At 39.6% G+C, this 21,651-nt stretch overlaps 1 protein-coding gene across 6 annotated transcripts in view; it reads left to right on the forward strand.

Moving 5' to 3' along the window:
• The first annotated feature begins 675 nt into the window (after positions 1-675).
• Positions 676-21,651, forward strand: part of NRDE2 (NRDE-2, necessary for RNA interference, domain containing) — a 47,503-nt gene continuing 26,527 nt past the window's right edge. For all 6 annotated transcript variants that reach the window (XR_014260954.1, XM_082451213.1, XM_082451214.1 and 3 more), the window contains exons 1-4: positions 676-805; positions 14,278-14,386; positions 15,397-15,630; positions 18,738-18,887. Coding sequence is in view for 5 of the 6 variants with exons in the window: in XM_082451213.1 (XP_082307339.1) it covers positions 742-805; positions 14,278-14,386; positions 15,397-15,630; positions 18,738-18,887 (557 nt within the window). In the remaining variant the exon portion in view is untranslated. The remainder of the gene's footprint in view (positions 806-14,277; positions 14,387-15,396; positions 15,631-18,737; positions 18,888-21,651) is intronic.

The following is a 21,651-nucleotide window of genomic DNA, read 5'->3' on the forward strand; positions in this document are numbered from 1 at the left end:
TTTTATCTTGCCTTAAAATACAAATTTTTATTTCATCAAAACTGAAGCTTAGGGCTTCCCTGGTGGCGCAGTGGTTGAGAATCCGCCTGCCAATGCAGGGGACACGGGTTCGAGCCCTGGTCTGGGAAGATCCCACATGCTGCGGAGCAACTGGGCCCGTGAGCCACAACTACTGAGCCTGCGCGTCTGGAGCCTGTGCCCCGCAACGGGGGAGGCCGCGATAGTGAGAAGCCCGCGCATCGCGATGAAGAGTGGCCCCCCGCTTGCCGCAACTAGAGAAAGCCCTCGCACAGAAACGAAGACCCAACACAGCCAAAAATAAATAAATAAATTAACAAAAATAAATTAATAAACAAAATTTAAAAAAAAACAAAAAAAACTGAAGCTTAGGGAGTTTGATTTGAGTCAGTTAGGAAGCCATGGTGTGAACTCAGGGGTGTAATCAGAATCCCAACTTCCTTGAACTTTGTGCTCTGAACAGTTGCACCTCCAGTCTCAGCATTTTCCGGTTCTCACAGAAGCCTGACGGTACTAATTACTGGGAAGTGGTCCCTTCCGCCCCTCCCCCATCATGCCCCGCCCCCTTTCATTCCGCCCCGCCCCCGCGGGTGGGGTCCAGGCCAAAGGACCGACGGGAAAACTACACTTCCCAGAGTGCACAGCGACCGCAAGGGCCTTACTACCGGCCTCGGCTTCCCGGCGCCATTTTTGTGGAGTGAAAAGGCAGTGCGGCCTGTGATCATGGCGCTGTTCCCCGCCTTTGCGAGTGTTAGTGAGGCGCCCGAGAGTGGGAGCCCCAGGAAAGGTAAGCACACAAAAGGGATGAAGAAGGTACTTGGCAGGCTTAGGGCGGAGTTTCTTGGGCCCAGGTCTCGCCCTTGCCTTGGATTTGTTTATTCATTTGTATCCCAGAGTTCTCCGCGGTGCTGCAAAGCCTTGTGGGAGGAGCAGCGGCACTCGTCCGGGTTTCTGGGCTCGAGTTGTAGAGTCCAGAAGGAGAAAGAAAGACCAGGAGAGGCCTCGGAGCTGGGACTTCCATGTAATCATATTGTTGAACCCCGTTTTCTCCCCCCAGCCTCAGTTCCTTCACCTGTAAAATGGAAACAGTGGTACTCCACATCTCGGGGAGACTCCTGATGCAAATGCTGGGTGTTCTTATTACAGCTTTTTTTCCTTCTCTGTTCTCCTTATTCTGAATTGTTTATTGGGCTCATACCTTTCGGCCGACCAAGAGCTAGAGAATTAGGATCCAAAGGCTAATCAAACACAGTTTCTCTCCAGATGGGCACAGCTTCTGGGAATAAGAACTAACATTTATTTATTGAGGGTCGACTGTAGGTCAGGTAATGGCATTACATATTTTATTTAAGCCATAAGCGTTCCCAGATCTGCATTGTTAAAAACACAATGCACATAGTGAATTGTAATTTGAAGTGATTAATCCTAAATCATGCCCTTATGTGGCAGAGTCCAGCTGTGTCTGACACCTTTATCGTATCCTGTCGTAATTCCTACATTTCTTTTTTTGGTATACTTCTCATAATTGTGAGTAATTTCTTATATAATTAGTGTAATTTTGGTCATCCGTTACTAGACCGTAACATCCATGTAGTCAGAAACAGTGTTTGTCTATTCATTGAAGCATCGTTAACCCCTAGCACAGGCCCAAAGTATAGTAGGTGTTCGATAAGTATTAGCTGAATGTACAGACCAATAGTAGGTACTTAACAAAAAAGTAACAGTACATACAAGGTGGGATGTTATAGATGACACAGGTGAACCAGAGGAATAATGACTTCTGTGGGGAAGTTCAAAGAAAGCATTATATAGGAGCTAACTTTGGAGATGGGTCTTCAAGAGGGTAGGATTTGGACAAAGAAATAGTGGAAGGGCATTCCAGGGCCTTCAAAGGCACGCAGGAAGGAAAACATGAGACCTCTGCAAAAAACTGCAAATAGTTCAATTTGTCTGGAAATGTAGAGGTGTAAGGAGGCACCTTGGGAAATATGGTTGGAACTGGTGATGAGGGATGGTACTGACTTGAATAACAGGCCAAGGGTTAATCCTTTTATTTTGGGAGGGTGAAGTGGCAGGTTTACAGGGGAATGTTCTCTTGTCATTTATCTTAACCAGTATTTATTGGACATCTTCTGGGTACCCAGCATGAGGGTAATGATTGTAAAAGAGCTTTTTATTCTTTTTTAATTTATTTATTTTCATTTTGTTTTTTTAATTTTTATTTTATATTGCAGTGTAGTTGATTTAAAATGTGTTAATTCCAGGTGTACAACAAGATGATTTAGTTATACATATACATATATCTATTCTTTTTCAGATTCTTTTCCCATATAGGTTATTACAGAGTATTGAGTAGAGTTCCCTGTGCTATACAGTAGGTCCTTGTTGATTATCCATTTTATATATAGTAATGTATATATGTTAATCCCAATCTCCTAATTTATTCCTCACCCCCCACCTTTCCTCTTTGGTAACCATAAGTTTTTCTAAGTCTGTGAGTCTGTTTCTGGTTTGTAAATAAGTTCATTTGTATCATTTTTTAGATTCCACATATAAGTGATAGCATATGGTGTTTGTCTTTCTCTTTCTCTGACTTCACTTACTATGATAATCTCTAGGTTTATCCATGTTGTTGCAAATGGCATTATTTCACTCTTTTTTATGGCTGACTAATATTCCATTGCATATATGTACCACATCTTCTTTATCCATTCATTTGTTGATGGACATTTAGGTTGCTTCCATGTCTTGGTTATTGTAAATAGCGCTGCAGTGAATAGTGGGGTGCATGTATCTTTTTGAAATATGGTTTTTTCAGGGTATATGTCCAGTAGTGGAATTGCTGGGTCATATGGTAGTTCTATTTTTAGTTTTTTAAGGAACCTCCATACTGTTCTCCATAGTGGCTGTATCAATTTACATTCCCACCAACAGTGTAGGAGGGTTCCCTTTTCTCCACACCCTCTCCAGCACTTATTGTTTATAGACTTTTTGATGATGACCATTCTGACTGGTGTGAGTTGATACCTCATTGTAGTTTTGATTTGCATTTCTCTAATAATTAGCAGTGTTGAGCATCTTTCCATGTGCCTATCGGCCATCTGTATGTCTTCTTTGGAGAAATGTCTATTTAGATTTGTGCCCACTTTTTCTTTTTTTTTGATTGGGTTGTTTACTTTTTTGATATTGAGCTGTATCAATATGAGCTGTATGTATGAGCTGTTTGTATATTTTGGAGATGAATCCCTTGTCGGTCACATTGTTTGCAAATATTTTCTCCCCTTCTGTGGGTTGTCTTTTCATTTTGTTTATGGTTCCCTTTGCTGTGCAAAAGCTTTTAAGTTTAATGAGGTCCCATTTGTTTATTTTTGTTTTTATTTTCGTTACTCTAAGAGGTGGATCCAAAAAGATACTGCTGCAGTGTACATCAGAGAGTGTTCTGCCTATGTTTTCCTCTAAGAGTTTTACAGCATCTGGTCTTACATTTTAGGTCTTTAATCCAGTTTGGGTTTATTTTTGTGTATGGTGTTAGAGAATGTTAAGAGCTTTTTATAAAGTATTGTATTTAAAAAAATTTAAACACAACATTATTAAGCATAATGAAATTAACTATAATTCTTTAATATCATCTAATTGTCAGTTAATGTTCAAATTGCCAGAGTTGTTTCAAAAATGGCCTTTTACAGTTGGTTTCTTCAAGTCAATATCCAAAGAAATCCAACAGTGCATTTTGGATATGTCTCTTAGGTCTTTTTAAAAAATATAAAACAGTTTCTCCCTCCCTTCTGTTTTCCCTTGTGATTTGTTGAGGAAACTGCGTCATTTGTCCTATAGACATTTCCCACCAAATCCTTATGGTGTCATTTAACATGCTTCTCTACCCTAGAATTTCCTGTAAACTGATAGTTAGATGTAGAGAGTTAATTAGATTCAGGTACAGTGTTTTTAGTTGAAAATACCTCATTGGGTATGCTCTACACTTGCTGATGAGCCAAATCAGGAGGATGAGTGGTCCAGTTTTCTCTCTTTTAGTAGTGAGATTGATCGGTGGATTCCTGGGTGGCCTGATTCATCCATCATGAAGCTGCCCATCAGGCTTTCACCTCATGATTTTTGCAGCCACTTATGATTATTGCTTAGATCCACCGTTTCATTGGGGTTACAAAATGGTTATTTTCCGTTTTTAGCATTCCTCCTATATTTATTAGTATCAGTTATCCTATAAAGAACTTTTTCTCAACACTGTTGGGATACCCCGAAATACAGTTCAGGCAGGAAAGACAGGATGAATACTTGATTTGTTCCTTTTGTCAGTTTACAGAATAACAAGTTTGGGTCTTGGCAACTTTTAGAGGTGACAAGTGAGGTGTTTCTCCCTACCCCCTTTAATTATGAACTCATGAATTTTTAACATACTTATATTTCAGTCCATTGCAAATACTATTTTCTAATGCTCAAATTGTCCCATTTTTGGCTAATGGGGCCTTGATCAAGTTGGGCCTGTGTCTTTTGGCATAAACCGGTTGTCTTTAATCACTTCCTTGCTTTCTGCCCTAAAAGCTGCCCAGAGCTCATCGCTTACATGTTTTATTATGGCCTGGAATTGACCATTTCTCAAAGGAACCCTGGTTTCTCTTAGTGGAAAATGGTATGGGTATGTTAAAACCACAAATTGGATGTTGGGAGTACTCATGGCACTGGGTTGTCATTACTTCTAAACATTTTCAGTGGCCAGAACCAGAAAGAGAAAAATACATCATGACTTCATACTGATATTTCTAATCCAAGTTTAAGATTATGAGATTTTTAATTGATTTCTTTGACTTACTATTTATATTTATTTCCTCTTATGCTGAAAATATTAGTTCTTAGTGTCATTAGTCCAACTATGTATAGATCCAAAATAACAATAGTAATATGACAATACTAAATAGTTCACTATTTCTTTATGGTTCTATTTGTCCTTAGGCTATATCCCACAACCCACGTGCTGTCAAATTACTGTGTTTTAAATTCACTTGAAATAATTCTCTGTGTGGTTTCATTACCAATTTGATATACAATTAGGTATATTTGTTTTTAATTTTGGGGGATTGTGTTTTTCTTCTTTTTGATTTGGTCCTGTTTTATAATGTTGTGAAACATTTACATGGTTCTAAAGTTGAAAATACATATAACCCAGTTATTTTCAGAGAAAAAACTTCCATCTCAATTCTCCAACTTTCCCCTACAGTTTAGAATTTTTAGTAGTCAATGATATCCTTCCGTTTTTTTCCTCCTTAATATGAGCAACTACATTTCCGTTCTGTTTCTCTTTTTTATTTTAATTTTTTGTTTTTCTATTAAAGTATAGTTAATTTACAATGTTTCAGATATGCAGCAAATTGATTTAGTTATACATACATATATATATATATATATATACTTTTTCAGATTCTTTTCCATTATAGGTTATTACAAGATATTAAATATAGTTCCCTGTGCTATACAATAGGTCCTCATCGTTTCTCTATTTTATATATAGTAGTGTGTATCTGTTAATTCCAAGTCCCAAATTTATCTCTCCTCCCCCCTCCACTTCTGTTTCTTAAATGCATATTATTCTGCATTTTACCTAAAATCCCAGACATCACTCTACAGTGGAGTATAGAAGTCTTCCTCACTTCTTTTGACTGGTACACAGAGCTCCATAGTGTGGATGTCACATACTTTATTCTGTCAGTCCCTATTAAGGACATTTTGACTGTTTCTGGTATTTTGCTGTTAAAAATAGAAGCACTGTACTTTTGGCCTTACACTATAAAATGTTATAAAAATGTAAGATGGTGTTAGTACTGGTGTGTGCAGAGTTTCAATCAAAAACAAAAACAGAAACAAAAAACTCCTGGACAGGAAAGATGAGCAATACCAAAGCAAGTGAGAGAGGCTCTGTTCTCCACTCTTTCGGTACTGTTAAGAGTTAGGCCAGGATTTAAGCAGGCATCACACTCAGTAAGTGTTTTGGGGAGGCTAAATTCAGTAGCCTTCATTCTCTCAACAAACAGGTATCCAGCGCCTCCCTTGTGTTAGGAGCAGCAGAAAGACCCCAGTGTGTGATCCCTCCAATTCTCGAGCTTTTCTTTCTACACCATCAGATTTATTAGGCTTGTCTACTCTAAAACATTGTTGCTTGGGGGTTGAATATTTAGACAGAGTTGGGATGGAAGATATGAGGCATACGAGTCAGGTGTATTATTTATATTTGGGGAAGAAACTACACACATTGCCTTTTTACCTGAAACCTGCTCTTCTTTCTGTGTCCACATGTCAGAAAATGGCACCACCATTCTCCCAGGCCAAAACTTAGACACATACCTCAACTTGCTGTTTCCCCCATTCAGTTCTTCATCCAGTCCTTCCAAATAACTCTTAAATTTGTTAGTTTCCCTCTATGCTCACTGCCACTGCATAATTGTCACCACGGTCATCCCCTGGATTATTACAACGGCCTCCTAAATAGTCACTCCCTGAACCACTCTCCACACCGTAGCCAGAATTTTAAAACGACTTATTTAAAAACACTATGTGTCTCTGATATAAACCATACCAGTGTTTTCTTAGGTCAGTCTCCCAAAACAATAGAAATAAAAACAAAACTAAACAAATGGGACCTAATCAAACTTACAAGCTTTTGCACAGCAAAGGAAACCATAAACAAAACGAAAAGACAACCCACAGAATGGGAGAAAATATTTGCAAATGATGCGACCAACAAGGGCTTAATTTCCAAAATACACCAACAGATCATACAACTCAACAACAAAAAACCAAACAACCCAATTGAAAACTGGGCAGAAGACCTAAATAGACATTTCTCCAAAGAAGACATACAGATGGCCGATAGGCACATGGAAAGATACTCAACACTGCTAATTATTAGAGAAATGCAAGTCAAAAGTACAATGAGGTACCACCTCACACCAGTCAGAATGGCCATCATTAAAAAGTGTACAAATAACAAATGCTGGAGAGGGTGTGGAGAAAAGGGAACCCTCTTATACTGTTGGTGGGAATGTAAGTTGGTGTAGCCACTGTGGAAGACAGTATGGAGGTTCCTCAGAAAACTAAAAATAGAACTACCATATGATCCTGCAGTCCCACTCCTGGGCATATATCTGGACAAAACTATAATTCAGAAAGATACATGCACCCCTGTGTTCATCACAGCACTATTCACAGTAGCCAAGACATGGAAACAACCTAAATGTCCATCAACAGATGAATAGATAAAGAAGATGTGGCACATACATACAATGGAATATTACTCAGCCATAAAAAAGAATGAAATAATGCCATTTGCAACAACGTGGATGTACCGAGAGATTATTGTACTAAATGAAGTAAGTCAGAAAGAGAAAGACAAATACCACGTGCTATCACTTATATGTGGAATCTAAAATATGGCACAAATGAACCTACCTACAAAACAGAAAGACTTACAGTCATAGAGAACAAACTTGTGGTTGCCAGGGGAGGGGGTGGGGTGGGGGGAGGGATGGATTGGGAGTTTGGGGTTAGTAGATACAAACTATTGTATATAAAATGGATAAACAACAAGGTCCTACTGTATAGCCCAGGGAACTAAATTCAATATCCTGGGAAAAGCCATAATGGAAAAGAATATAAAAAAGAATGTATGTGTATAACTGAGTCACTTTGCTGTACAGCAGAGATGGGCACAACATTGTAAATCAACTATACTTCAATAAAAAAATTTTAAAAACCACTATGTGCCATTCACTGGTCTAAATGCTTTACAAATACATATTAAGTCACTGAATCCTCATAACAACCCTATGAAGTCGGTATTATTGTCAGCATTTTTAGGGAGGAGGAAACAGGCATAGAACCAGGATTTGGGCTCAAGCAATCTAGCTTCAAAACGTGTGTGCTTAAACACTACTCTTTGCTGCTGATCTTTTGAACCCTAGACCTGATTTTGTCACCCTTGCTCAAAACTCAAGCATTTTCCCATTGCTCTTAGGGTAAACACAAACTCTAATATGGTTGTTTTTAAGGCCCCTGAACCTCTCCGGCTTCATTTTGCTCCTCCTCCCCCTCACTCCCAGTCGTCCAGCCATAGCAGCTTTCTCCTGTTTCCCAGAGAGTCATGCTTTCTCACGTTCAGGCCTTTGTATAAGCCATTTCCCCTGCCTAGATGCTTCCTAGGAGCATATTTGCCTACTTGTTTTTCTCATCCTTTAGGTCTTATTGAGCTGTTCTCCCAGGCAGCTTTCTCTGATCCATACCTAGTTTGGACTAGGGAACCCAACTTTGTGCTCTTATTATACCCTGTAACTCTTCTTTATCTTGGCGTTTGTCTAATTGCATGTAAATGACTGCCAGTGTGTCCGCCCCCTGAGGGCTGTCCTGGGTTTGTCCATGCCTGGCTCTCAGTGAAGAAGTGCTGGATGAAAGGAGAAGACTTGGAGAGATTAGGTTTTTTTGTTCCGAGTTGCACAACGAATAAACTTTAAAGCCAGTGTTTGAACGCAAGTCCTTCTGACACCGGGAAATGTATTATAAACCACACTGTGATATTGGAATGTTGGGGTTTGGTTGTTTAAACATTACCTTTGGGTCCCTGGGTCTCTTCAAATTGTAGGTTAACTCTGTGGAAAGGCTGACTTTGCTTAGATTCTCTGTACTCGGCGTCTTAAATGCAGTTCTTAGTCATGTTTGCCAGTGCTGTTTGTACGAATGCTTGTACTCTCAGATTCTTTGTCAGGAATCAAGTGTTTCCATCAAAACAAAGAGCTTGGCTCATTCTTTTTAAAGGAATAACCCCCTTCCCTCATATAGATGCTGTAGAGCCCTAGAAATGTCTTTTGAATTATCCCTGAAGGGGTGGCGCTTGCCTCTGAGTTCACGTAAACTCATAATCAGTGCTATGTTGTTATACAGGTTTCCCCCACTATCTGAAGGTAGAGCAGCGTTCCGATGAAACCTTTCCTAAGCTGAAATGGCGTACGGTGAAGAAACAGTTACTTCAGGCCACGTCTTGCTAACGGATGCACAGAGTAAATGAGGATAAAGCACAGACACTCACAGACATAGTTGAAAGCTGTGGCGGCTCGATGCTGCGCCCCTTCCTGGGGAGGAGCTTGCTGAGGCCACTGTTGCTGCTTGGGATGCTTGCTGCCTCTCTGAAGGCTCGCTGCAAGACGAACACTGAAGGCTGCTTTTGCTTTTCGCTTTTTTTTTTTTGGTAAAAGCGAAAATCCTCTTCGGACTTTGGCTAGTGAAAATAGGTACTAGTTGAAGGTCTTTCATAAAACTGAAGTGCCATAAAGTGAACTTTGGAAAAGCGGGGGAAAGCCTAATACAATGGGGAATGGGTGTAGAACAAGGATATTTTATCCACTTGTGGTTCAAAATTTGTTTTTATTTTTTTTACTTTTTAATTAAAAAAAAATTTATTATTAATTAATTTATTTATTTTTGGCTGTGTTGGGTCTTCGTTGCTGCGCGCGGGGCTTTCTCTAGTTGCGGTGAGCGGGGGCTGCTCTTCGTTGCGGTGCACGGGCTTCTCAGTGCGGTGGCTTCTCCTGTTGCGGAGCACAGGCTATAGGTGCGCGGGCTTCGGTAGTTGTGGCACACGGGCTCAGTAGTTGTGGCTCGTGAGCTCTAGAGCGCAGGCTCAGTAGCTGTGGCGCACAGACTTTGTTGCTCCGCGGCATGTGGGATCTTCCCGGACCAGGGATCGAATCCGTGTTCCCTGCATTGGCAGGTGGATTCTTGACCACTGCCACCAGGGAAGTCCCCAAAATTTGTTTTTAAAATTTAAATCTATTCATGACAATTCCTTCTTCCCTCCATCTGTAGTGGAATTGAATTAAAGCATTTTCACTAGTGATGGAGAAATAGAATTATATAATAAACTTATATAATCGCAAAAAGCATTTCAGCTTGAAGTATTCAGTGATAATTCATTATATTTTTTTCTGTAAAATTGCACACGATGTGGTTTTTGTAGATACCTGCCTGTTTTTGTTAGGCAGTAGTTCTAAAGTGGTTTTTCTGCCTGATACTTACACTCTTCTCCCTTTCTTAGATGTGTGTATGTGTATAGCAGGGTGCTAATTTCCAGGTAAGTTTCAACCTGTGATTTACTTACTAACCTGCCGGGACAAAAGGTTTGTCAGCTAGTCATCTTCTCTATCTTAAACCCTAGGCATGTGGTATCCTGCTAGTCTTCTCTGTAACGTGTTACATCCTGCTTGGTATGAGCACAGTTATCTAAATACATAATTGGTATTTGTAAATTATTTGAGGATGTAAGTAAATATAGAAAAGGACTTTGCAATCTGATTAATAAAGCATCTTTTGATCTCAGATGACTTTCTAGGATTCTGTGTAATTAAAATTTAAGAATGCAAATGTATCACATGAACAGTTAATGTTATGGTTAAATATAAGCACCACGTGAGCAGGGACTTGTTCACCACTGTGCCTCCAAAGCCTGGAACTGTGCCTGGACGCATAGTAGATGGTCCATTCTTTAATGATTAAATCTGAATTTACAATGAAGACTGGAAGAATTATTAAGTAGTACTTTATGCCTAGATAATGGCATGCTTTTAACAATCAAATTTTTTCAGTTCTGTAAATTAGTTGCTGGGGGTACAGGGATGCAGAGATATGATTCAGATCTTCATTCACTTTACTTATTCAACAAATATTTATTGACTCCAGTTACTTTGTACCAAGGCACTGTGCTAGGAGTTGGGAATACAGGAGTGAATAGTCATGGCTCCTGCCCTCATGTTTCTTTTGGTTTGGAAAGAAGGGAGTGGGAGGAGTGGAGGCAAGCTGGAAACTTGGATGCACAAGTTGTAAACCAGTTGGTATATTTGTTTGGCTGGAAGAATATTTTTGTCGTTTTCTTTTTTTCTGTTGTCACTCTTGATAGTGTCATAGTAATCATTACTCATCTGGTCCCTGTAAGGATTTGAGTTGTTGGCCTTTGGCTTAGACTATGATGGGAAGACTTGGCATGCAGATAATGAGATTGCGATGTGAAAATTGCTGTTGTAGCCGCCTGTACCGATTGCAGGGAGACTTAGGAAAAGCAACTCCTTAGTTGAGGCGGTGAAGAGTTAGCACCATGGCATGGTTAGAGGGGGCTGGATGGAGGATCCCAGATCCAGATGTGTGTGTGACTTAACTTCTTTGAGCCTCCGACTATTGATCTGTAACTGAGGGAAGGGTATCCAGGCTGTGCTCCAGTGAGCCTTTGTGGACCTGCTCCCTCCCTGTGAGCCCCCAACAAGGGCATCCTGCTTTTTCTGTTCTGCATTTTGAACTTCTCTGAAAGATTGTGCTTGAACAGTGAGTTCCTTGGCTAAGAAAGTTTGAAAATCTCTGGACCAGGTGACCTCCCAAATTTTTCTAAGCCTAACACCCAATGATTATTACTTTAATATTCCACACATGGTCACTGTTAATATGATAGCTTCCCTCCTCCCACCCCCCAAAAAGCAGCAGCAACTTCTTATCAGGTAAAAATACCTTTTGTTCCTATAAAAGGTCATTTGATTGAGATGAAGGTCACTCAGAGGGTCAGTGATGATTTGAGTCCAAAACCCAAGAGTTTTAGTTCTTTATAAACTACTTTTTTTCCTCCCCACAGTGGTCCCATATGGCAAAGCCTTAAATGCATCCTTTAAAAGCTTTTTTTTGTACCTTCTGAAGGACTTTGGAGAGCTACACACTTTGTTGTTTTAATGTATCTATTTCTTTACACTTCCTCCAAGCTGTCCTCACTATCCAGATATTTATGTAAAAATATAATGGACTTCTTTGAGAGCATCTCTTCTTGCATATTGTTTGTTCCATTTTTTCTCACTTTTCCTCTGCTCATGATAGAATCCAATTATTGTGAAAATAATTGTGATCTCAGTGAGCAACAGGAACTATTTTCGCATACCTCTTGCCAGGAATTAGGCCCAAGGGAAGGGAACCCCACAGAAGGAAAAAGGAGACAGTAGAAGAAAGACTGCATGAACAATTCTTTAAACTCTTATTAAGTATGACCTTAAAAATTACTTGATCCCTTTGAGCCTTAGTTTCCTCTTCTGTACAATGAAGATTGTAGTACCTCCTATAGAGGGTTGTTGTGAGGATTAAAAGATGTAAATTAAGTGCTTAACCTGTTGTTTGGCCTACAGTAAAGCCCTTCATAAGCTAGATTCCCTCTCTTCTTTCCCTTTTTCCTGTGCTTTTCAATGTACCTTTTCTCTTTAGGAACTTTCCTTCCTTCCTCCATCCCCTCTTTTCCACAAATATTTATTAAACTCCTACTGATGTATGCCAGGCATTGCTCTCAGTGCTAGGGATACAGCAGTGAATAAAATAAGGTACTGTATCATGGAGCATACATTCTGATATCCCCTCTTCACTAAGATGCAATTACCATCAGGGACTAGAATACAGACTATATAAAGAACTCTTACAACTCAATAATAAAAAGACAACCCAGTTAAAAAATGGGGAAAGATTTGAATAACTCTTTCTGTTGAAATATGAAGGGCCAACAAGCAAACACATGAAAAGATTCTCAACATCGTTAGTCACCTGGGAAATGGAAATCAAAACCACAGTGAGAAAACAGCATACCCAGTAGGATGACTGTAATCTGAAAGACAGAGAGTAACAAGCTGGCAGCGATGTGGAGAAATTGGAATCCTCATACCTTGTTAATGGGAGTATAAAATGGTGCAGCCAGTTAGGAAAACAATCTGACAGTTCCTCAAAATGCTGAACATGAGTTACCATATGACCCAGCAATTCTGCTCCTAGATATCTGCCCAAGATAACTGAAAACATATGTCCATATAAAAACTTGTACCTGAATGTTCATAGCAACATTATTTATAATAGCCAAAAAGTGGAAGCAACCCAAGTGTCCCTGAACTGTTAAAGGATAAAATGTGGTATAGACATAAAATGGAATTATTATTCAGCAATAGAAACGAATGGAATACTGATACATGATACAGCATGGATGAACCTTGAAAACATTATGCCAAGCGAAAGCAGCCAGTTACAAAAGACCGTATATTGTATGATCTTGTTTATATTAAATGTCCAAAGTTGGCAGATCTATGGAGAGAGAAAGTAGATTCGTGGTTGCCTAGGGCTGGTTGTGGGAGTCGGAGGGCAGGAGGTGGGTGATGGGGAGTTGCTGCTAATAGGTGTGGGGTTTCTTTTGGGGATGATGAAAATGTTCTAAAATTATCTTACAGTGACAGTTGCACAATTCTAAATATACTAAAAACCATTGACTTGTCCACTTTAAATGGGTGAACCTTGTATATAATCTATATCCCAGTACAACTGTTAAAAAATGTAATTAACCCTTCTCTCTTCTAACTTCAACCATTTTGTGGGTCCTTTCTCCTGAGCATGTGATTATGCTCTGGCCTCCCATCCTAAAACAAAACAGGACAAAATACACACCCCTCCGTGGGCCCCCTTGCTGCCACCATTCTTTTTCTTTCCTTCACAGCCAAGACTCCTAAAAGTTAGAAAATAAGTAATTTAGAAATAGTTCATTATAGAAGAGTTAGAAATGAATGGATAAGCAGAAAGAAGAAAAATTTTGGACATTTAACCTCACCGCCCAGAGATAATCATTATTAACATCTTATATAATTTTAGCATTAATTTAAAAAGTTGACACCTTCTGTTTTTATTTTCACAGAGTACTGTTATAAGGAAAAGCTTATGTTAAGTTACTATACTAAGATAGAACATTGGAATTTTTTTTTAAAGAAAAATATCTGAATCTTCTGGAATAATGTTAAGCCTGGTGGGTTTCTATGCATGATTTGATTTTTTTTAACTTTTTGGAATTGTCTAAATCAAATTTGGGGTCATTAAAACCTAATGCTTTGGAAGAGTCCATGCTCATTAGACTGTGGATGGAATACATAAAGCCTTGTTGTATTTTAGGCCATGCTTATTACATGGCTTTTGCTTAAGCTACAGCCTGATATCACAAGAGGATTTCAGTTTCAAATATTTTAGAGTGTGTTAAAGCCCCATGCCCTATGAAATAACAATTTCATGGATTCCCTTCAGCTTCTGTGGACTGTTCAAAATTTCTGGCTGACGTTGGCTGTGAATTAAGATGTCAGCTGGTAAGATGGATTTCCTGCTTTAGAAATCCTATTGAGCTAATTTCATTGATCTTTTCTCCTTTTTGCCCATGTGCAGAATTAGACTGGCTGAGCAACCCAAGCTTTTGTGTTGGAACCGTAACATCTCTGGGCCAACAAACTGAAGAGGCCACAGCCTTTGTTTCTGAAGAGTCGCTACTGACCAGGTAGTTTTTTTGATATTTTTGATAGGTGGATTTTTAGTCTTTGTCAGCTTAGTTTGAATGATGCTCCTTAGAAAACACTGTGATAAGAGTTAAGTAAAACTTTTCCTTTTACCTGATGTAATGAGGTGATCTTTGACTATTTTCCCTTATCACTCTTACAGATTATCCTTTTTTTTCCCTTTCCATTGGAGTGGCAAGTACATGACACAGTTACTGCCAGTAATTAGGCCACCAGGGAAATGGCATCATTGTGATTCTTAAGTAACTTTATTAACCTCATTAGTAACTTTTAGAATATTGTAATTCAGGTATTTCTTTAGTTGCATAAAGGTAGAAGTTGCATGCAAAAATAGAAGGAGCTTTTGTAATAACATAGGATAAAACCTCATGAAAACTTTGGGGAAAGCAAAATGGCAAACATCTGTACCCAGCTTTGAAAGAATTTTGTTATAGATCACTGGACTGAGAAATGAGCTCTCTCACAGATATAGACCAAATGGTCTCATTAATATGATGTACTCTAAAAGTGTCGGAAGCTTTCAGAAATTGAGAATAGTTGATGCATGAGAGGGAGTAATAAGGAAGATCTCGTTATAACTTTAAAAAACAAGGACCAGAGTTAAACCTTTTTTTTTTTTGGCATTAAGGATATGCTGGCATAATATGTAAGACTGAAAATAAACCTTTTATAGCATTAAAAAATACTGTATTTGATAAAATAACTGGTAGATTAATTTAAAAATATATAGCTATGAAAATATAGGTTTACAAGCTTAGAAATCTTAGAAAGATTAGAATTTCTTCAGCTGATGTTATTTTAGGTACAACTCTTAAATCTTTAAGGTGAGTTGCAATCCAGGAAGGTACTGTATAATGTATGGGCATATAGTAAGTCTGTGTGGGCATTTATAGAATTTCCTTTTGCATATTTGTTTATTTGCATACTTACTTACATATTATTTCCCTAATTCTCTTTTGAAAATAATTCTAATGTTGATTTTCCCAAACAGGAGTCCTCTGAATTCAGAGCCTTCAGATGAAAGTGACACTAACAGAAAGCCCAAACAAACAAGCAGAAAAAAGAAGAAAGAGAAAAAGAAGAAAAGGAAGCATCAGCACCACAAGAAAACCAAGAGAAATCGTGGGCAGTCAAGTAGCAGTGGATCTGAGTCATATACTGATTCTGAAAAGGACAGATCTTCCAGAAGCATCAGAGACAGTAAAAAGGAATCAGAGAAACCGAAGTAGGTTTTCTATTCTCAAATACCTATGATTTTTCAAATCTTGAATTTTTCTCCCTTGATCGTTGCCACAAGTTAGACATCTGAATGACTATTTAGCCACTCAATCAAAATGGAGTCGATAAATACCTCAGTAAAGTGGGAGAAAAAACAAAAAGAGCTCTATCATTAGGTCAACATAAGAAAAGAAAACTTTCATTAAAAAAAAAAATAGGGCCATGATTTTATTTGAGAAATATTATTTAGACACAGTAATGATTGTGTCAAAATCTGATTCAGATAGGAAGTCTACAGGATTTCTGAAAGATGGCAGATGTGCCTTATAGTGGGCATGTGAACCAGTTCACTACTTAGCTTTACACGCTTCTGTAAAGAGTAAGAAATATGTCTTCTTCCTCTTTCTTGATGTCTTCCTTTCAGTCACTCACATCACAACCCCTGTGTGCATAACACACACACACACACACACACACACACACACACACACAGGTTAAGGTTAATATAGCACTTAAAAATAATCATTGCTTTTGTCCTTATTTCACATTTGTTTAGAACCACTGCGTTAAAGGTATAAAATGGCTCATGACCACAGTATTTCCTTTCCTTGGGGGCCTTTTTTCTCCCCGTGTTTCGCTCTGCTGTCTACGCTGAGCATAGTGTCCCAGGTGTTCTACAGGTTGACCCCAGAGCAGGTGCTTTTCCTCTCTGGTTAATCTAACTTCCTCTTACATAGGGAGGCACTTTTCCCATGCGTGAGACAGGTGGTTATGTGGTGAAACTACTTGAGTTATTATTCCTCATTTAACTTTTTTCTTTTCTTTGTTCATGTGGTCTAGAAGAGAGAAAATTTAAGTCCTGTCCAAGGCATACTTGAAAAAATTTAGTGCTGTTAAGACTTCTGCGACTCTTGAGGGATTATTTGTTCTTGTGGTGTGCTTAGAAGTCCCGTTGATGTCAGTGAGAGCTCTGGTCGGAGTGAATCTGGAATCCGGCCCGTAGTCTCCAGAGAGGCAGACACCGTAGTCTTCCGGGACCCTTCTGTCAGCAGATCAGTGTTGGAGAATGCTGCGGTCCTCTGTGGCTCAGAGGACCCAGATTTATGTAGCCTTCTCTGTGTCTCAGGTGCTATCCCAGTAACCCTAGAGGAGGAAGGAATAAAGGAGTCTAGCAACGAGGTTTCGAACTTGGCTGGATTTCTGTGGGCGGGAACCACCCCACCTTGCTTGCCTTTGAGTCCCCCCAGCGGTTGGCACTGGGCCTGATGTGGAGTAAACGCTCAAGTACGTTTTTGTTACATGAATGAATGGATGAATGTACCATTGATATTGTTGCTTTTTTAGTATGTCTTCAAAGCAAAATACATGAATTGCTGTGTGTTCTGAAGACTCATCTTTAACTATCTTTTTTATGGCTGAGGAAAATGAGTTTTAAAGGATTTCCTGGAACTGTACAGGAATGACCATAAGAACTTGAAAGATAGTTATTTTCGGCCTGTGCTTAACCACATCAGAGGTGATCGTTACAGCCTCTTGATAGTTTTATGATCCAAACAGCATTTTTAAGTCTGTTGATATTTTGTAGAATATCCCCATTAAGATCAGAGTGGATTGTCCTTGTCTTTGTCTTTTACTTTCTCACTACTCACTTCTGCAGTCTGTTCCTGGGACAGTGACCTGGAAAAATCGTTTGTTTCTGTACAGACAGGGAGTAAGATATTACTGAGTTGTGAGAGTGTTTCCGTGATGTCAGGAAAGCGGCCTGGAGGGAGGGGTGGGTTGCATACCATATGGGACTCTATTTCAGGGTGATCGAGGGACAGCTTCCCCAGAGGTCACAGCTTATAATTGACCTTTGTCTCCTAGGATGAGCTCTTCTTCACCTTCAGGGCTAGGCGCATCCTTCCTCGTACACATCCTAGACCACAACCTGCTTCCTGACCGCAGTACCCAGTAGTGGAGGAATGAGGGCTTGTTGCTCCCCAGGGGTGGTCTGCAGCCTGGCCCTTCCCGCCCCCTCTCCACACTGGCTTTCCATTTCTTTCTGGAATGCATCAGTCTCTTTCTCTCCCTTTGCTGCCCCTTTCAGTTTTTGTCATCAGAAAACCCTCCACAGTTGTTCTGGAGGGAAATGTGTTAAAAATCACCACGTATTTTAACCCGAGATGCATCATTCAACAAATATTTATTGAGTAGCTACTTTGTGTCCCTGAAATACCATTCCCTTGTGTTGCCAGCCAAGAGTGATTTAGAAGCCTTTAGAATCTTTATTTCTATCTGGGCAGAGCCAAAAAGCAAAGATGGAACAACACTTAATGGCTGTTTTGACTACTTTGGCACCTTCTTGTGTCAGCAGCATTATGAACTGATTTTCTTTAGAGGAAGAAAGATGTTAGGTGCCAGAAAAAAACCTCCCTCTTCTTTGACTCCTAGGGAACTGGTTCCATTTGTATCTGGAAGTCTGCCAAGTCACAAATTGGTTCAAAGGGATAAATAAGGGTCTTGTCTTATAGTGGACTCTCTGCCCTTTAGATAGAGGTCCAGACGTACAGGCAAAACACCCTACACAGAGCCCAGACTATAAAAACGAGACTTAGACCATGCCTAAGTAACACGCAAGACTGAAGCATTCAGAACTGTGGCTTTGTTGCTGTTGTTGTTAAGTTTTTAGTTGGAATAAATTATCTGAGCACTTTCAAGTAAGTTAGGCAAAGTTAGGGCAGCCTTATCTTTCTTTCTCTCTTTTTTTTTTTTTTTTTAGAAAAAGCCTTATTTATAAATATACTTGAAAATCAAGTTATAATCATTTAAATGAATTATTTTTTTAAAAAACACCTATATCCTTCACGTGTATTTCTGGGATAAGTGGACTTCATTTCTTGGTAAAGGGTCACTTAGTGTTGACAGTTTTTGCTCTGTATTTTAAAACTTTCTCCAGAGTAGGAGTGCTCTTCCCATTTTTTTGGCGTGTGCACATTTTATGTACTTAGGTGTGCTTGATGCTGTATGGAGTTTGAAATGTGTAACTTTCACATTTCTGAAACGTGAAATATGTAACTGGGAGATTTCTAAGTGCCTCTTCCCTTTTCTTGTTCACCTTCCTTTGTCCCACAGTCAAGAAAATAATGCCACTGCTGATATTGGACGTCACTTTGTTTGGCTTGAGGACATTCAGGCTCTGACGGGAGAAACCTTCAGAACAGATAAGAAGCCGGATCCTGCAAACTGGGAGTATAAGTCTCTTTACCGAGGAGATGTAGCAAGGTATCCATCGTGATAGCTCTCCCTGGTTTTCCCTGGTGGGAGGGAACTTCCTTCTCCTCTGTGCTCACTCAGCACTGTCTGTGTCTCTTTGCCTCCCCACCCCCCCATCGACTCTGTTGACTTTTATCCACTGTTAAGTTGTGTAGGCATAAACAATAGAAGGTGAGTAATCTCACATTCTAAAATAAAATTTTAAACCTTGAGATCAGGACCCAGGTCAGATTAATCTTATTTAGCCATGGTGCTTGGCATAGTGTGTGGCATAGTAGGTGTTCAATGAATATTTGTAGAATGAATGAACTGAAAAATACCTTGAAATAATTGTGACTATCCGTAAACCATTTGGTCTAATCTATATGCCGTTCTTAAAAGTTACAAAAGCCTTCTATTTATCCACCCCCTGCAACGCACACATGCCATTTTAAAAAATGACATTACATGGTAATGACTTTTTCAAACTGTTTCCAGCATACATACGTCACCAGATAATCGTAAAAATAGGTGATGGTATTTGCTTCAGTAATGAGTTTAAACTTTTCTCCTCTAATCTGTCAATCAAAAATATTTGAATCCTCAATAAACTCTTTAGACACTTAGTACTTTGTAAGAACAGTAATACACAGCCTCTATTCCCAAACAGCTTATAGGTGATGAAAACTGAAGGTAGAGAATCATGGAATATACAGCCAAGAGGAGGCCTTGAAGATCATTATCATTCTTCATGGGCTAATTACTTTTTAAAGTAAATTTTAGTTCCCATTACTTTGCTGCACCTCCACAGTTTAGTCATGTTGTCACTCATTGTGATACTGTAACTCACCACATAAGCAACTCCAACTAAAATTTCCTCTATGATGAGTTTATATCAGTTTTTTTTTGGTGCATATTTGTATCTCCATACTGTCTACTAAAACCTCATGGCAGGGAGTAAATGACTATCATATTTAAAGTGTATTTGTGTATTTTTAGAATGATTTTAATGCTCCCTAAATTCCTGTGCGGTTTTTCATGCCGCAGATGTGGGGATACACAGGAAATGCTGGCTTGGCATGAAGTATGTAGCATGATGCTTTGCGTGTTCTCTCACTGATGCTAGCCTGTCTGACCCTCACAGCTGCACCATGAGGAGGGGGCACTCTGATTTTACCAACGAGGAAAGGAATCTCAGAGATGAAGTACCTTCTCAAGGTCATACAACCAGGAAGCAGGAGAGTTGGGGTTTAAACCTGTATTTCTCTGACTTCAAATGTTCTTCCACTGTCCACAAAAAGAGGAGACAGTTTGGGTGGTAGGGCATTTTCTAGGTTGGGAAACAGAAGACTCTGGTTCTCATTCTGACTTTGCTGTTGACTAGTAATGTAATCCCAGGCAAGTCTCTTAACCTTTCTGAGCCTCCATTTCTTCAGTTGTAAATTGGGAATTGTAACGCCTGCTGTGCCTTACACTCAAATATCAAAAATGTTTGCTATGAAATTAGAAATTGGTGTGCAAATAGAAAGAGTTATTATTTAGTAATAGATTGAAAAAAGGAAAAAATATGAACAGAGAGTGGCTCTTGAGCCTCTGCTAATGAATGGCCCAGAGCTCAGGAAGAGTAATTAAAGACAACTTTATTAATCTAAACTGCAAAGAGACTACTACAAAGGGCTTAGGGCATTGGTGTGATTTCCTAGTAAATTACTAAAACTTGAGTGAGGCAAGTCTTGCCCAGATTAATAGCTGTACAACTGTTAGTGTCCAGGTCTGAGAAGGTGTTGGTCCCATGGCACTCTGAGCTGCTCAGGGGACGATGGGAATACTGTGTCAGGTACTGAATTTTCACACTTTTTAAGAGGGATACTGACAAACCAAGAGCACTGAGAGGAAGGTGAGCAGACACTTGGCTAAGGCAGTCGTGTGAGGATGAGGTGAGGGCCTGTGGGTGTTTGGCCTCTGTCAGGGATATGGTCGTCATTTTGTAGGCTTTGTTGGACTGTCTTCTGGAAGGTGGGTTGGCAATGTTCTGTGTAACTTGGGAAGCAAACCACGACCAGTGAGTGGAAGTTTGGCTCAGCATAAAAGCAATCTAAGAGTGTGAACATCCCAGCAATGATGTGGTGTGTTTTGTAGCATTGTGGTAAGCAAGGGTCAGGTTCTAAAATTAGTGTATAACAGGTCAGAATTACCTTTGGAAAATTCCGTAGGACTAATATACTATCTGTCAGTGAAGTTCAGCTAGTTTTTTCTCCATTTTTGGAAGAGATTATTGTTTCTTTGGCTATATACCAGATGAAATAATTGGCTTAAGTTTAGGAGCCAAGTTGTATGAAATAATAATAATTTTTAATTTATCTAGTCCTTACTGTATGGCTAAAGACTTTACATATATAATTTAATTTTTTTTCTTTATATTTATTTTTGGTTGCATTGGGTCTTCGTTGCTGCGCGTGGGCTTTCTCTAGTTGCAGTGAGCGGGGGCTACTCTTCGTTGCGGTACGCAGGCTTCTCATTGTGGTGGCTTCTCTTGTTGCAGAGCACGGGCTCTAGGCGTGCGGGCTTCAGCAGTTGCGGTGCGTGGGCTCAGTAGTTGTGGTTTGCATGCTCTAGAGCACAGGCTCAGTAGTTGTGGCACACAGGCTTAGTTGCTCTGCAGCATGTGGGATCTAATTCCCTGACCAGGAATTGAACCCATGTCCCCTGCATTGGCAGGCGGATTCTTAACCACTGCGCCACCAGAGAAGTCCCAGGACTTTACATATGTAAACTTTTTTGATCATCCTAGCAA

This window comes from Balaenoptera physalus (assembly GCF_965194825.1).
Source record: "Balaenoptera physalus genome assembly, chromosome: 2".
NCBI lineage: Eukaryota > Metazoa > Chordata > Mammalia > Artiodactyla > Balaenopteridae > Balaenoptera > Balaenoptera physalus.